This window comes from Thrips palmi, unplaced genomic scaffold (genome assembly GCF_012932325.1).
Source record: "Thrips palmi isolate BJ-2018 unplaced genomic scaffold, TpBJ-2018v1 HiC_scaffold_10, whole genome shotgun sequence".
Lineage (NCBI taxonomy): Eukaryota > Metazoa > Arthropoda > Insecta > Thysanoptera > Thripidae > Thrips > Thrips palmi.
This window is the reverse complement of record NW_023144621.1, coordinates 2,987,803-3,002,452: the sequence shown is the minus strand read 5'-3', so window position 1 is coordinate 3,002,452 and position 14,650 is coordinate 2,987,803. Positions and strand designations below refer to the sequence as shown.

The following is a 14,650-nucleotide window of genomic DNA, read 5'->3' as shown; positions in this document are numbered from 1 at the left end:
GCAGAGGACGGACTTGTGCGTCGCTCGCGTTATCCTCTGTCAGCGCCGTGCCGCCGGCTCTTCATTTTTATTCTTTTCCACAACGCCAGAAACTCGTCAATTAAACTAAGGTTTCTTCTGAGCGCGGTTTCCCCCGGGCGCCATGCCATCTCCGCTCCCTCTTCCAGACGCGTCCAGACTCTCAGGCTTGTACACTCTTATTCCATTCGTTTGAACGTGAATCATGTCACGTTCATGAATGTGAATCGAGGCCTAGTTTGAGCGAGAGCGATGGCGAATACAGTTACTCGAGCGGGGTCAATAAACTTTGAGTACGTCTGTCTACTTGGGTGCGTGTGTGTGTGTGTGTCTGTGTAGAGGTGTGTGTGTGCGCGCGCGCGCGCGCGCGTGTGTGTGTGTCTGTGTAGAGGTGTGTGTGTGTGTGTGTGTGTGTGTGTGTTTGTGTTTGTGTGTGAGCACCATTCTTCTTGAATGGCTCGTCCGATCCGTCTGCTATTTTGCAGGGTCATAACTGCAATTCAATAGGTGGGACACCTGGCCAATGTTCGTCGATAAAATAGGGTCACTGGAAGAAGGTTAAACACAATACGCAAGTCAGACTGGCCCTAGCATTCCGCTCTCACCCTTTCTCGGTGGTACAAGAAAGTATGACCCTTACGATTGTCCATTTTAGTATCACCTTTTTTCAGTCAGACAAACATTTTTCACGGCATCACCCTTTCTGTGGCCACACAAAGTGTTTCACCGTCTCGAGCTCTGATTTTCAGTGGCAGACATGTCCTTGGATCGCCACACGTCAAAATGCGTAGGCGACTGTCAAAAAAGAACGGTGAATCCTATGCCTCACAGTCAAAGCTGGCATGCAATTAGCGGGATCCACCTAAGTATTTTTCTCAATCGGCTTCCGAGGTGTGCTGGGCGAAACCGTGATTTTTATAAACACCACGCGTCATAGCGTTGAAAAAAAAAACATCTTGAATATTAAGAATTATGAACCAAGCGATAAATGTGGTGAGGTACTCCAGCGGTCGCATACGAACACTACATTTATTTTGGGGGATGCGTCAGGGAGCATTTATCTTGACAGTTTGATCCTCCATCTGGCTCCCCACAACAAATCCAAAGGTCAGACTTCTCGTCACTCCAGAGGTGGGACGAAAAGTCTTGTCCAGTTTGACCTGAAAGTGTCGCCAAGAAAGTCGCATAATGGCTCACCGCAATAAGGTGTGACATGTGTTAGTTTTCTTAAACATACGAAATTTTTCAAACAATTTTTCTAACGACATATCGCACAATAATATGCTAATTCGTGGACGATCTTTTACGGATTCCTTGTGTGCATGTTTTAAAAAGTGAGAACTCGTACAAAGTTTGAACTAGCACATTCAAGGTGTACTGGCGTGACACCGCCTCCCGTTCTTCATTCTCCGTGTTTCTGTGGTGCGCGCCAAGTAATCACTCCCGTCGTCAACGGGCCCCGCCCGTCAGCGGAGTCTCTCTCTCTCTCTCTCTCTCTCTCTCTCTCTCTCTCTCTCTCTCTCTCTCTCTCTCTCTCTCTCTCTCTCCCTCTCTCTGTAAGAAATACATTGAAAATTTACAAAGATTTTATTTTGCCAAAAGTTCCTTTGTTAACGCACAAATTTTCGAAGAATGTTTATTTTTTTCGATGAATCTTCGTTAATGACCAAGAGTCATCGTTTTACAAAAGTTCTTACGGCAACATTTGTTTAGAGCTGATGCCTTCGTTAATTCCAAAGATTTATTTTTTACAGTGCTGACATGAGGGGTGTTCCATAAGTGCGAGGGAGACAGAAGAAATATAACTGTTTGAAATCGGCCTGCAGCGCAGGGCCTGCCTCGGCCTGCTTGCCAACGCGTCAGCGAAGCGTCAGCACCCCAATTAGGCGTGCGGGCGTGGAGGGCGTGGAGGCCCACCCCACCGCCACGCATCGCCACGCGTCGCCACGCCCCGCCAGCCGTGTTGGCAAACATGCCGAACGTCGTAGGACAAGGTCGTGAAGGGAAATCACTCAACTGAAATTCTTATTGTTTTCTAACTCAGCCCTCAATGGCCATTAGGGTGGAGTGAAAATCTGGGATCGAAAAACTGGTCACGAGTCACTTGAAGATGTCCTAAGACTAGCTGCAATGCCAAATTTGACCAATCGGACCTCCTTCCACCCCCCGGGGGGATCCGAAGTGGGGTCTGTGAGGCAAAGTTGAAACTTTTTCACTTATAGCGGCCAAACCAGGCATCATATCCAAGACGGACAGAGTAAGGAAGATGCGGAATTTAATTACGAAGAGAATGGTATATGATTGAAAACTGTACGACAACATCCACTGTGGCAAAAAGCTACAGAAAATTCTGTAACACTTGTGATTCTCCGTACCCCCTGATCAATATTCTCCGTAGGCTCTTACGTATTTCCGTAGGACCGCACAGTTCTCGTAAGACCTTCGTGATGTCCGTAGACTATACAGTCTTCCAGGTCCTACGGAAAGACTGTGCGGACTTACAGAGCATAGACGGCCCACGGAGAATACTGTAAGAGCCTACGGAGAATATTGATAAGAGGGCTACGGAGAATCCTGGCAAAAAAATTAACAGAATTTTCCGTACCTTTTTGCCACAGTGTCCTACGCTTGGCCAAACGCGATTTATAGTAAAATGCGACGGATTTTAAGCGAAAATATTCATTTTCTTAGACCCAGATCAGCCCACAGTGGTCCCAAATCACACCCTTCTGTATAATTTGACGAGGCAAGAAGGTTTTACTTTGAACATTTTTGTCGGGAACCTATAATTACTGAGATACGGCCTGGTCAAAGTGGGATTTTCGTTGAAATTTCGTCGCTTTTCACTTGCGTCAGGCCAAGCGCAGGATGTCCCACAGTTTTCAATCAGATACCATTATCTTCGTAATTAAATATTCCGCATCTTCCTGACTGTGGCCGTCTTGGATATGATGCATGGTTCGGCCGCTATAAGTGAAACAGTGACGGTTTTGCCTCACAGACCCTACTTTGGACCCGCCCGCGGGGTGGAAGTAGGTCCGATGGGTCAAATTGGGCATTGCAGGTAAGTCTTAGGACATCTTCAAGTACTTTAGCCCGTGACCAGTTTTTCGGCCATGACGGCAAGGTTATCATGAAGTTACCAAAGCAATGAGCAAAACTCTCTTTACTGAATACGTACTGTACTTTCATTATCTATAACGAAGATTGACGAATATTTGACAGAAGTTACTACTGCAACTTTTCCTTCGGCGAGCCTCTTAGCCCCCAGTGTCCCAGATCTACGCGGGTGGGCTATAAAAACTACGACAGTGTCTCAGCTCAAATAATATGCCGTAAATTAACGACTTTCCGCGATACGCCCCGCGGCCCCCCAGCCGCGGTCATTCTGGCCACTGTCACCGACACACTGACACACTCTCAGCAGAAAACACTCACACAAACACACACACACACAGTCACATACACACACCAACACTCACACAGACCGAAACCCCTGCCCCCGCCCAGCACAACACACACACACACACACAAACACACACACACCACACACACACACACACACACACACCAACATTCACAACACAAACCTCAACACATTCACACACACATTCTCTCTCTCTCACACACACACACACACACACACACACACACACGGGGCAAGATTGGAAGCAGACGACAGGATGACAGGGGGAGGGGGCTCTGAAAGAAAGCAGGCTTAATGAAGCTCGCGTCGTTCCCATCACGGTGACTGCGGCTATCCGACCTTCGCATTCTCTCCCCAGTCAAAGGGTCACAGTGTCACGGCCACAGTGTCACAGTTCAGTGTCACAGGTTCAGTGTCACCGAGTCATAGAGTCAGTGTCACATGGTCAGCGTCATAGGGACGGTCAGTGTCAGAGGGCCATAGTCAGTGTCATAGTGTCACAGGGTCAGTGTCACAGTGTCATAGTGTCACAGGGTCAGTGTCACAGTGTCCTAGTGTCACAAAATCACAATGTCACATGGTCCAGTGTCACAGTGTCAGTGTTACAGTGTCACAGGGTCAGTGAAACAGTGTCATCGTGTCACAGGGTCAGTGTCACAGTGTCATAGTGTCACAGGTTCAGTGTCACAGTGTCATAGTGTCACAGGGTCAGTGTCACAGTGTCAGTGGCTCACACTACAGACGAGACGCTTCGTATGAGTCACGGGTGCCTCGTCACGGCGGTAAAAAAATCTCAAAATTTGTGTGACAATCATACCTTGCCTAAAGTTCTAGTCTAACTCCTCCTCCCTAGACTCCTTCATTCTCTGAGCTGGAAAGACACCTCGAAGGTAGGCATAAAGAGGCCCGACGAAAGGCATAAATAGTGGCCTTATGGCTTCACACACGAACGCACACCCACTTGAAGATTTTCTGCTCACTCCACTGCGTCACGGCGTCTGTGTGTGACGTCACGGCGGCAGGATCCGCCGGTCACTATTCCAGTGGACCGCGTCATGTTGCGTGCGGATCCTCTGACGCCAAAGATGCCAAGGGCAGTGCCGGGCCGAGTCTGCGAATTCGGCGGCGGTGCGCGCGTAGCCCGCGGTGCGCGTCTAGCGACGACGTGACGCACATCACGGGCCGAAAACGGCCGCGGCGTCACAAGGACATTCCATGCCATGACAGAACAACAAGCGAGACAAAGGTTGTCAGAATTGGACAAGGAAAAGTTGTAATTATGGCCCAATTCGGACGTTCAATGAGGGTTGCGCGGCAAAGCTTCGAAACGGGTTGGCCGCTACACGGTTCAACTATTTCCTGGGATTCTCAGGAATATCGGCCAATTCCCGGAAAATCTCCTGAGATTCTCAGGAATATTGTCCAATTTCCAGGAAAATCTCCTGGGATCCTCTGAAGTCAACTTTTAGGAAGATCTCCTGTGATTCTCTGGAGTCAGTTCTAAGGAAAAACTCTAGGGATTCTCTGGAGTCGAGTCCCGGGGAAATCTTCTGAGATTCTCTGGAGTCCATTCCCGGGAAAATATCCAGGGGTCAATTGCCAGGACATGGTTTTACCGTGATATATGGCAGCGTCCCGGTCGCTATGAGATATTCCCTGTGAAGTGCATCGTCGGCATGGGGCTGCTCTGAAGCGACGTCCAGTAGCGGACTCGGGGAGCCTTTGGAGACTCACTTGGTGTCCCATGTAGCGGTAATAGTTTTCAAAACTCAGACCTCATTCGGTAGAAACTGAAAGGGGACACACTGTGAAAAATTCTGTACTCTGGTACGGAGAATGTACACAAGAATCGGGTACGGAAACACGGCAAAAAGTAAGGAACTGTACTTGCTTCATATTGTCATGTAAACGGGTGTGGAAAACAAATACGGAATTTCCGTAGCTGGTAAGAACGGACGATCCAGGGAAGGAAAATAGATCCAGACTTTTATTTATCCCCCAAGCATCCTCAAAAAACGGCTCAGGATCTACAAACATCGCCAACCGTTCCTCGCGGCGTCTCCGAGCCACTTTTGTTGTTTTTGGACATTGACATATTCTGATACATGAGCGTGTGTGCTTTTTATTGCGTTGACAATAAGTCTAAAAAGGAATTACTTCCTTGTGGGAACCATCTCCATCCTTTATTTCGAAAAATATCTTACGTCATGACGTAAGTGACTGCAGTCACGAGGTGGAGCGATCGCATTTAGCGGAAGTGTTCTTGCAGGATTCTTTCCGCAAATCCGTCCGGTCCGTCGGGAGTCACGAAGGACTCCGCCCGGATTATACTCACGCTACAGTTGGACGGAATTGTAGGCTGGGTCGTATGGGTGGGGCCCTCTTCTCGGAGTTGTGGGAGAATGGTGCAGGGAGCGCCTCGAGGTCTAGCCCGTAATGGTAATGGTAATGATGGCGGGCTGGCAGCCAGCCACGGATTAGTGCGTGGCGGGCGTGCCTACCTTCCAGTTCGCAGGCGTTAAGGAGGCGGCTTCTTCACGTTTCGTAGCTTGTGTGGGGTGAGGTGCCGAGGTGCCATGAGTGTCATGAAAATCCTTTATAGAGTTTAAACCACACGCTTCTGAACCCCAATATCATAGGCTTTCCCTGGAACCGTGAGGGATAAAGGGGGACGAAATCAGCAATGGCCATGTTTCTCAATCGGATTTCATTTTTTAAAAACGTCTTTGAGCAGACAGTACTTTTCTCCCTATCAAGGTCAAGGTCGCAGCGTTGTGACGGACGCTTGGTCCTAGATCGCAGGTGTGAAGATGGGCGGGGAGGCTCTGCCTCAGGTGGAAACGCGGAGGCCCGCGGGTCTAACGTGTGTCACTCTAATGTGAAAGAATGGCGGACTGACGCTGCAAGGCCTGTGTGTGTGTGTGTGTGTGTGTGTGTGTGTGTGTAGCTCTGTGTATGTGTGTGTGAATGTGTGTGTGGCAGGTGTTTGGCCCACGCCCCCTGGCCACGCTTGTCTTACCTCGTGATATCGGCCTAACGATACTCCTGGCCCCCTGCCCGCCCCCTGCCAGCGCTACCGGCCAAACAGAAACACAATCTAGGCGGCGATTTATTTGTGTCTGTCTGCCTGCTGCCCTGCCGGCCGCCCTGCCGGCCTCTTTGTCGTCCAAGGAGGAAGGAAGGAGAGGTTGACAAGAAAAGAGCTGCAGGAATGAGCGTGCAGTCACAACGAGTACGCGAAGCGTGCGTGACTCCTAACAGCGACCTGCACTGCGGGCCTATCAGCCCCTCAACGAAAAGCGCTCACAGTCCACATATTACGTAACATTTTTCCGTAGCGAAGTCGTTACTCCTTATGGACAGCCAGTGAGCGCAATAAAGACAGAAAGTTTACGTAATTTGGGGGATGAACCATAGCTTAACTAACACCTTAGCTACACTGCAATTCCAAGTGTGGGACAGTCTCACACCATTTGCCGTGTCTCGTAAACCACGGTTGACCCGCCACGGTTGTGAGACACCCATGTATCACTTGGGTCCAAAGGTTGGGATTGGCATGATCGGGACCGTTGACCTCATTTCGTCGATCGTAAAAGCCGTCATGGGGTGGTTCTAAGATTCGCACTCTAGGAGGCCAAGATTTGGCGAAGATCGGACCACAAGATGTCCCTCGGACGGACGGACGGACGGACGGACGCACACTACGCAATGCCCGTCCACCCGTATTTACTTCAGAAATATTATGCGATGGGCCAAAAAAAGAAGAAAAAAGAAAACAGTTTGTGAATGATTACTACATGCGTGATAACAGGAAGAAAATGGAAGCAAGGAAGCGACGAGAAGCGAGGAACAAAAAAAAAGGTTACGGTGGGCCTAAGTCGTCGATTTGTATCACTAATTTTCCTGTTATTTGGAAGGGGAAAATTAGAGGGAGACCGGTTTGGCAGCCAGAGTCATCCTGGGATGCCGCGAGTGGACAGAGAAAGGGGAAAGGGGGAGAGACGAGGGGGAATTGTTGGGGTTTCTCGCCACCGTCACAAGATGCGATCCTCCACAGGTAAAACTAAAGCGCGGTATTGCCCTCTAGTTCCAAGCGTGGCCCGTTTATGCTCGAGATGGAGCGTAACGGGCTCAGACCCCTATCTAAAAGCATGGAAGAATTTCTAGTGAATGCTTCATTTCAAGCATACAGGTTTACTTCAGCTTACCTTGTTCATCGTCGTAGTCCTTCAGATTCTCGTGAGCATCCTGGTCCACTTCGTTGTTCCCCTCGTCCTACAGACAAGGTGCAGTGCTCCCTAAATGTTTTTGTACAAATTTTGAACGATACATCACAATTTTTTGTGCACATGAAATTTTTGTACAAATTTGTACGCGGTTTCGTACCAAAACAAGGAAACATCTGCAGTTTTTCGTACAAAAATTGTACGAAAAGTTCGTGTGCCCAAAATACTGTGATGTCTCGTACAAAATTGTACCCAACATTTAGTGTGTGCAACCTGCCGCGGGAAATAACGGCTCTCTGCGGACGCGTACCGAATTCCAGCAGGTCAAAGTGAAGTCATAATCAGGTCTGAGGATGACATGTTGATGTCATATCGAAACATTCCGAAATCAGATAAGGACCTCATTTTCACACTAAATTACTATGTACTTTTTGTGCACGAGCTTTTCACAAAATTGTGCATGAGTTTTGCACAAAATTATGCATGCGTTTTGAACATGCACGAATTTGTGCATAGCTTCTCTGCAAACTCAACAGTGTACTCAGTACACTCTAGTTAGAGTGTGCTCATGAGTACACTCTAACTAGCGTGTTCTCGGATAAGTACACTCTAACTAGCGTGTACTCAGATGAGTACACACTTTCAGCTGCATAAATTGCCAGGCGTGATTTGGTGTGTACTCATCTGAGTACACGCTAGTTAGAGTGTACTCATCCGAGCACACGCTAGTTAGAGTGTACTCATGAGCACACTCTAACTAGAGTGTACTGAGTACACTCTAACTAGAGTGTACTGAGTACACTGTTGAGTTTGCAGAGTTAGCACGAAAGTGTGCGTTATTGCGTACGAATTGATACAAAAAGTCCATCTGCACAAAAAAAGCGTACAGGCTTCACACACTGCTTCCTCCTTCCTCCTCCGCACCCCCCCCCCTCCCTTCTCTTTTTTCTGTGTATCCCCTTTTTTGCAGTAGCAGTCCCACAGCAGGTGGATAAGGCGTAGTTAGCTCCTCGCGCGTCTTCTCGTCGGAGCTCGGGTTGTCGGATGGAGTGTTAGGAGCAGGCACGGCAGAGCCCGCGCCGCGCTTCGTCGCCCTCTCTCTCTCGCTCTCACGAGCCGTTCGGTAGGGGTGCGAAAGGAATCAGAGCGACGAGTCCGGAATCAGCCAGTAGACAAGGAAGGTGGGCTGGAGATAAAAGGTCCAAAAGGAACCACTTAATAACCTTGAGAGACGCGAGCAGCATCTGCTGCCCCCTCTCTCCCCCCCCTCCTCTCTCCTCCCCCCCCCCCTCTCCTCCCTCTCTCTCTCTCCTCTCCTCTCTCTCTCTCTCTCTCTCTCTCTCTCACACACACACACACAAGCACGAGCCCTCACAAAGACACCGACGACCTCTTTGTGGGTTTTCTTACCGCCGCTCTTTCTCTGGGTCATTTTATCCGATACCACTAAACCCGACTAAGTTTCTTAATGAACTCTTTCAGATTGGATCCTAGCATGTGCCATTTTTTGCTTGTTTTGTTCAGACCAAACCGTTAGTGTAAAGAAATGTCAATGTGGACTCAATAAGACAAAAAATAGAAGTTTTTCATAGGATGGCATTTGAGATGGGTGATTGAAAAGTCAGAACAGAAGCATGGGATAGTACCCAAAAAGATGAACACTGTGTTGAAAGAAAGTCGTAAATTTACGACAGGTTTCCAAAAAAGGGGAGAGAGACTGTTGGAGCTGCTGCAGACAGATGGCCCAGCTAGACGAATAAGAGCAGCCAAAACAAAAGCCAAATTAGCGTCATTTCCGAGTTGCGTGACCGGCGCGCCGCGGCGCCTAGCCTGCCGTGTTAGCTCTTGCTGCGCGTGGCACGCCGTGCCGCTGGGCAGCTAGGAAGAAACCGGACCTCACGAAAACTTTGACCTGTCTCTGGCGTCCACTCGTTCCTTGACTTGTGCTTTTTGCTTGTCCATTCGCTATTTGGCTACGTCACACACGCTCCAGTGGAAAATCCGCAGCCCTGCAGCCGCACGGCCACGCCAGGCAGACTTTAAGTGTGCCCGCTATTTGGATTAGTATGAGGAAATGGCATGGTAAAGAGTCTGTGATGAACTCAATTTGTTATAGTTAACGATTTTTTAATTATAATTAGTATAATACATACAGGCTTCTTTGATTTGAGGTCTTAGAGGACTAGTTTAAAGTACAAATGTGCTTCACAAATAAGGAGAACGACAAAATTTGGGAGCTAACCCTGCTACGGAAAGTTATTATCCGTTGAATTATCTCACAACTAAGTCAATTTTCTCAATCTACGGAAAGGAGATTGCATCAGAGTTCTCACTAAACCGTAGAAAATGTACAAATACAGCACACATATTAATATGGCCGACACCAGCGCTGAAATATTTGACAAGTTTGCGGCCACATATGTACTTCTCCAAACCTCTCTGGAAGCCCTCAGGGTGGCTGTGTCACCCAGACTCAGACTGACTTATACCACATAACTTCCAATAATTTATATAAATACTACTATCACATAACTTAACAATCCTTCATTCACTTCCAAAACGGGAGTAATATCTGGCTAAAAAGGAGTGGACAAAAAAAAAGTCCCCACACCTTTTTCTACGTTTGAACGCAACATGCTCGCTTCTAAACTTTGGTTCTGCGCAAAATGTTCAAGCACCCAAGGCACTGGAGCCTGACCGGCGTCCCGCCCTCCAGGTGTTGCGAGAGATCGAACGTCGTGTTCAAGCACCCAAAGCTCCCCTGCGCTGGAACCTGACCCGCGTCCCGCCCACCAGGTGCGACGAGAGGTCGAACGTCATGTTCTTGGCGAGGCTCTCCAGGTCCTTGTGGTCGTCGACGGGCAGCAGCCTGAAGGCCCTCAGCGTGGTGGCGAGGAAGGACGCCATGTTCATCAGGGCGTACTTGCCGCCGATGCAGTTCCTCGCGCCCGTGCTGAAGGGGATGTAGGCGCAGGGGTGGCGGCCCTTGCTGCGCTCGGGCAGGAAGCGGTCCGGGTCGAACACCTCGGGCTTGTCCCAGTGCATCGGGTCGCGGTGCGCGCTGAAGATGTTGAGCGCGATGGTGGTGCCGGCGGGGATGGTGTGGCCGCACAGCTTGGTCTCCTCGTAGCACTGGCGCGCGGTGATGGGGATGGGCGGGAACATGCGCATCACCTCCTTGATCACGCGGTCGAGGTACTTGAGCCTGAAAGGAAGAACAAAAAGATTACCGTGGCTGCGTCATTCCGTCAATACCGTTCTTTTTCGCACTATCCGAGAAAAAACTAATTTTTCGAGTATTTTTCTAAAGTGAAATGCACGCACGAATGCCATCACCTTTGGCACAGAAAATGTAAAATACATCCCCAAATGGATGCAAAAGAGTGTAGTACAATCGACCAATTTAAGAAGTTCCTGCGTACCCAGAGTTTATCAAATTCAAATGCATTTTGCATCCTCCTATGTTGTCTCAGAAGTTTCACCGCTCCTCGATTGGGTGGTGCTTAAAATTTTGAGCTGCATTTTGTACAGTTTTGTGTGCGTGGCCTCAAAATTTTGAAAAGATGAATTGTCTAATGCAAACATGGGCGTCAAATTGTACAAAGTCGTGCACAACTTTTCTCAAATTTGGACTGAGAGCACGCATTTTCAAAATGGTGTGGAAACACGTAAAAAAATAAACAAATGGAGTGTGCATTCAGGCCACCGCCTCCGAAGAAATCAAAGAGGAAGAACAAAGCTGGTATAATAGTATCTCGCGTATGGGGTCAACGAGAATAAGATTGATTCCTACGAAGTCGAATACGGAACTCGCATTCACTGAGAATGAACGAGTTCTGATCACTAGTATATTTTGGGCAAGGTAAACTTCATCACAAGTGTCAGTGAAGTTTATTTCATCACCCGAATTTGGGTGAAAAGGGCTGTATCCGCTAGCTGTAAATCTAGATGTAGCCGCACTTTAGTGAGGAAAACTACATCATCCGCATTAAAGCTTGCATTAAGGTAATGCAATGAATGTTGCTCAAAATTTTAGTCCGGTTCTAACTTTTTCATTCTCAGTGTTGCCACTGTACTCACTCGAGAAGGTCCTCCGGGGTGACGTCCCGGTCGCTGTCCCCGAACACGGAAACGAGTTCGGCGTGCAGTCGGTCCTGCACTTCGGGCTGCATCGACAGCACCTTGAGCATCCAGCTGAGCCCGGACACCGTCGTCTCCACGTTCGCGCCCAAGAAGGTCTTGAACTCTTCAATGACGGCGGCTTCCTCCACGTGGTGGCGCTTGTCGCCATCCTCGGTCCCCAACATGATGTCCATGAGAGTCTTGCGCGCCCGCTCGTACTCGAATTCCTTGTTGTCGGCCAGTTGTTCCCGCTTTGCCGTGATCATCCTCTTGCTCAACGAGTCCAGACTGCCCTTTAAGCTCGCCAACTTCCTGCCCAGTGGCGTGAGCGCGAAGACGCGGTCCGACCACAGGATGGGGTTGAAGGATCGGCTGTTGATGGTGCGCACGGCCGCCTCCACAAACTCCACCACGTCCATGAGTTCGTCGTCGAACTGCGAGCCCTCCGCGGTCATGGACGTACGGATGAAGTCTCTCATAACCGTCCTCCTGAGGTTCTCCTGCACGCACACCGCCTTCTCAGTGTCCTCGACGCGGTCCACAAAGCCCCTGGCCTCTTCGCTGAAGACGCTCACGAAGCGGTCCAGAACGTTCTGGTTGAAGCCGGGCTGAAGCCACCTACGGTGCGCCTTCCACTCGGGGCCGCCGAGCTGGATGAGGCCCCTCTCGCCGATAATGGAGCGAATGTGGTTGTAAATGAAATAGGACTTGTCGTTGAACTCTTTGCGTCGCACCACCTCCTCGATTTCCACGGGGTCTTGGATCGCCACAAGCAGGTTGTTGAAGATGGAGGCCCGGGTCAATTGCCTGCGGCCGTCCACTGCCCACAGCACGGTCTGCAGCACCGTGTCCGGGGTGGCGGTGGCGAAGTCCAGAGCGTTTCCCAGGAGCGGCAGCGTCGGCCGCCCAGGGATAGCCAGCTCCAGCTTCCTGAAGTGTTGGTAGCTGCTGAGGAATCGAACCAGCAGCACGGCGACGCCGGCCAGCGCCGCCAGCACCATCACTTCAGTCACCACAGTCATGTCTGCGACCCTCGTCCACTCGCGGAAAACTAATCCGAGAGGATGCCTCGTTTTCCTATTTGTAGGATGGCTCTCCGGGCCCGGGCGGCCCCGGGCGGCTCCGGGCGGCATGGAGGGAGGGAGGGGGGGACCCCGGCGCTGTCCCACGCCGTCCAGTAGCCGCGCGGCAGATATCGGGCATCTCAGCGTCCTGCTACTCCAAACTACGCTCGCCGAACAATTCCGAACAATTTTGTTAGTGGTGTTGGATGATTTTAAATCGGAGTGTTTCCATATCAAAGGAAAACCCCTCAAAAATGACTACTTTTTGTTTTGGCTCAAATTGTGGTGGTCAAATGGCTTTTGGTAAAAAGAACTTCAAGACAATCTTTTTTCGAACTAGGTCAAAATGTATGGCCTCCGGAGCCTACAAAACACGCACCTGCTTAAAATTGTTCTTAAATTTGCATAAATGTATAAATTTTACGCATGATATTATGCAAATTCCACGCGTGCAAAGTTAAACGCACAAAATTCTTCATGAGCATAGTCTGCACACTAAATGTTCTTTTCAAACCAATCTTGGAGACGTTGGCGTGGGGTGAATCAACCAACGTATGGTGTACGTACACCTTTCAATACTCATATTTTGAAACGTTCTTCGGCTTCATTTAGCTGTTGAGACGACACACAACGCCAATTTTGCTCTTTTCAAACTTATGAGTCCACTGAGTACGGGCCAATTTGTACACATGATAGTACACTAGTGATTCAACCCTCGGACGTTGCAGTTATTTGTGGATCGTGATCGTGGATTGAGGTGAACTTAACGTTCGAATTAATACGCGATTTTGTCCCAAACTCGAACACTGTACGTAACATTTAATCTAAAACCAATAGAAAAAGCACTTTAAAGAAAGAAAAGCAACAACCTTTTTGGGTGATTTCACGTTAATGCTTACTTTTCCGCCGTTTTCCATTTAAAGAGGGCACTGATGACGAGAACGGCTTCTACTTAGTCCAACCGCCCCGGGCTTACTTCCGTTGTGGTAAATTTCAATGGTTTTTTACGGGTCACGCAGGTCTTGACCCCTGGCCGGAATGGCTGCTGGGCCGGGACTCGGATCTTCAGTCGGTGGGTGCTGGACCGGGGTCAAGACGTCAAACAAACAAACGAAATAAGTGGAATCGCAAGTTTAGAGCACGTCAGCTGAAAGCGTCAGAACAGACCGCTATACCAGAGACCGGCCAGGCGGTCGCCACGGATCCGGGCAAAGCGGCTTGACTGCTAGAGATGAGTCACAAGCCCACTGTGGGAGCGAGTTGTCCGCGAGGTCTGCCTCTGACTAAAAGTACACTGAAAACTTGAGAGTGTACTGAGTACACACAGGAGCATTTACGTGTGTACTGAGTCAAGGGGCAGACAACTTCCTCAAAACTACACCGTTATTTCAAATTCACGTTATTTGACGTTAGTTCAGTGTTACTTCAACGTTATTTCAAGGATATTGTAAAGTTACTTCGCGTTATTTCACGTTATTTCGCGTTATTTCACCGTTATTTCACGTTATTTCAAAGGGAATGTACACCAAAATTCAATAGTTGTTTGCCCCTCGTACTGAGTACACACATAGAGCACTGAAGTGTGTACTGAGAACAGATTGATTTTCAGTGTATGAAGAATTCAGTGTCAGTGTTAGTTTCCACTCAATAGCCTACTTACAGGCATTTTTGGCTGAGCGATAGCGAAGCCCATTACTTGGCCGGGGTCAGAAAGTTTTGTCTGTCTGTCTGTCTGTCTGTCTGTCTGTCAGCACTACTCATTCGGAACGGCTGGACCGATCTGGCTGAGATTT

The 14,650-nt window shown here is 49.1% G+C and overlaps 1 protein-coding gene across 1 annotated transcript; it reads right to left on the bottom strand.

Moving 5' to 3' along the window:
- Positions 1–9,781: 9,781 nt before the first annotated feature.
- LOC117654122 (cytochrome P450 4C1-like) lies at positions 9,782–12,832 on the bottom strand. The gene is made up of 2 exons (XM_034400315.1): positions 11,752–12,832; positions 9,782–10,876 (listed from the first exon to the last, which is right to left on the bottom strand). The coding sequence occupies exons 1-2, from the start codon at positions 12,813–12,815 to the stop codon at positions 10,414–10,416; spliced, it is 1,527 nt and encodes a 508-aa protein (XP_034256206.1). The 5' UTR covers positions 12,816–12,832; the 3' UTR covers positions 9,782–10,413.
- Positions 12,833–14,650: the final 1,818 nt, after the last annotated feature.

What these genes read in the sequence shown, in the direction of transcription:
- LOC117654122 (XM_034400315.1), bottom strand. Translation starts at nt 12,815, where the DNA reads ATGACTGTGGTGACTGAAGTGATGGTGCTGGCGGCGCTGGCCGGCGTC. An exon ending in ACCCCGGAGGACCTTCTCGA is followed by an intron (nt 10,877 to 11,751) that starts GTGAGTACAGTG and finishes TCTTCCTTTCAG; the next exon opens with GCTCAAGTACCTCGACCGCG.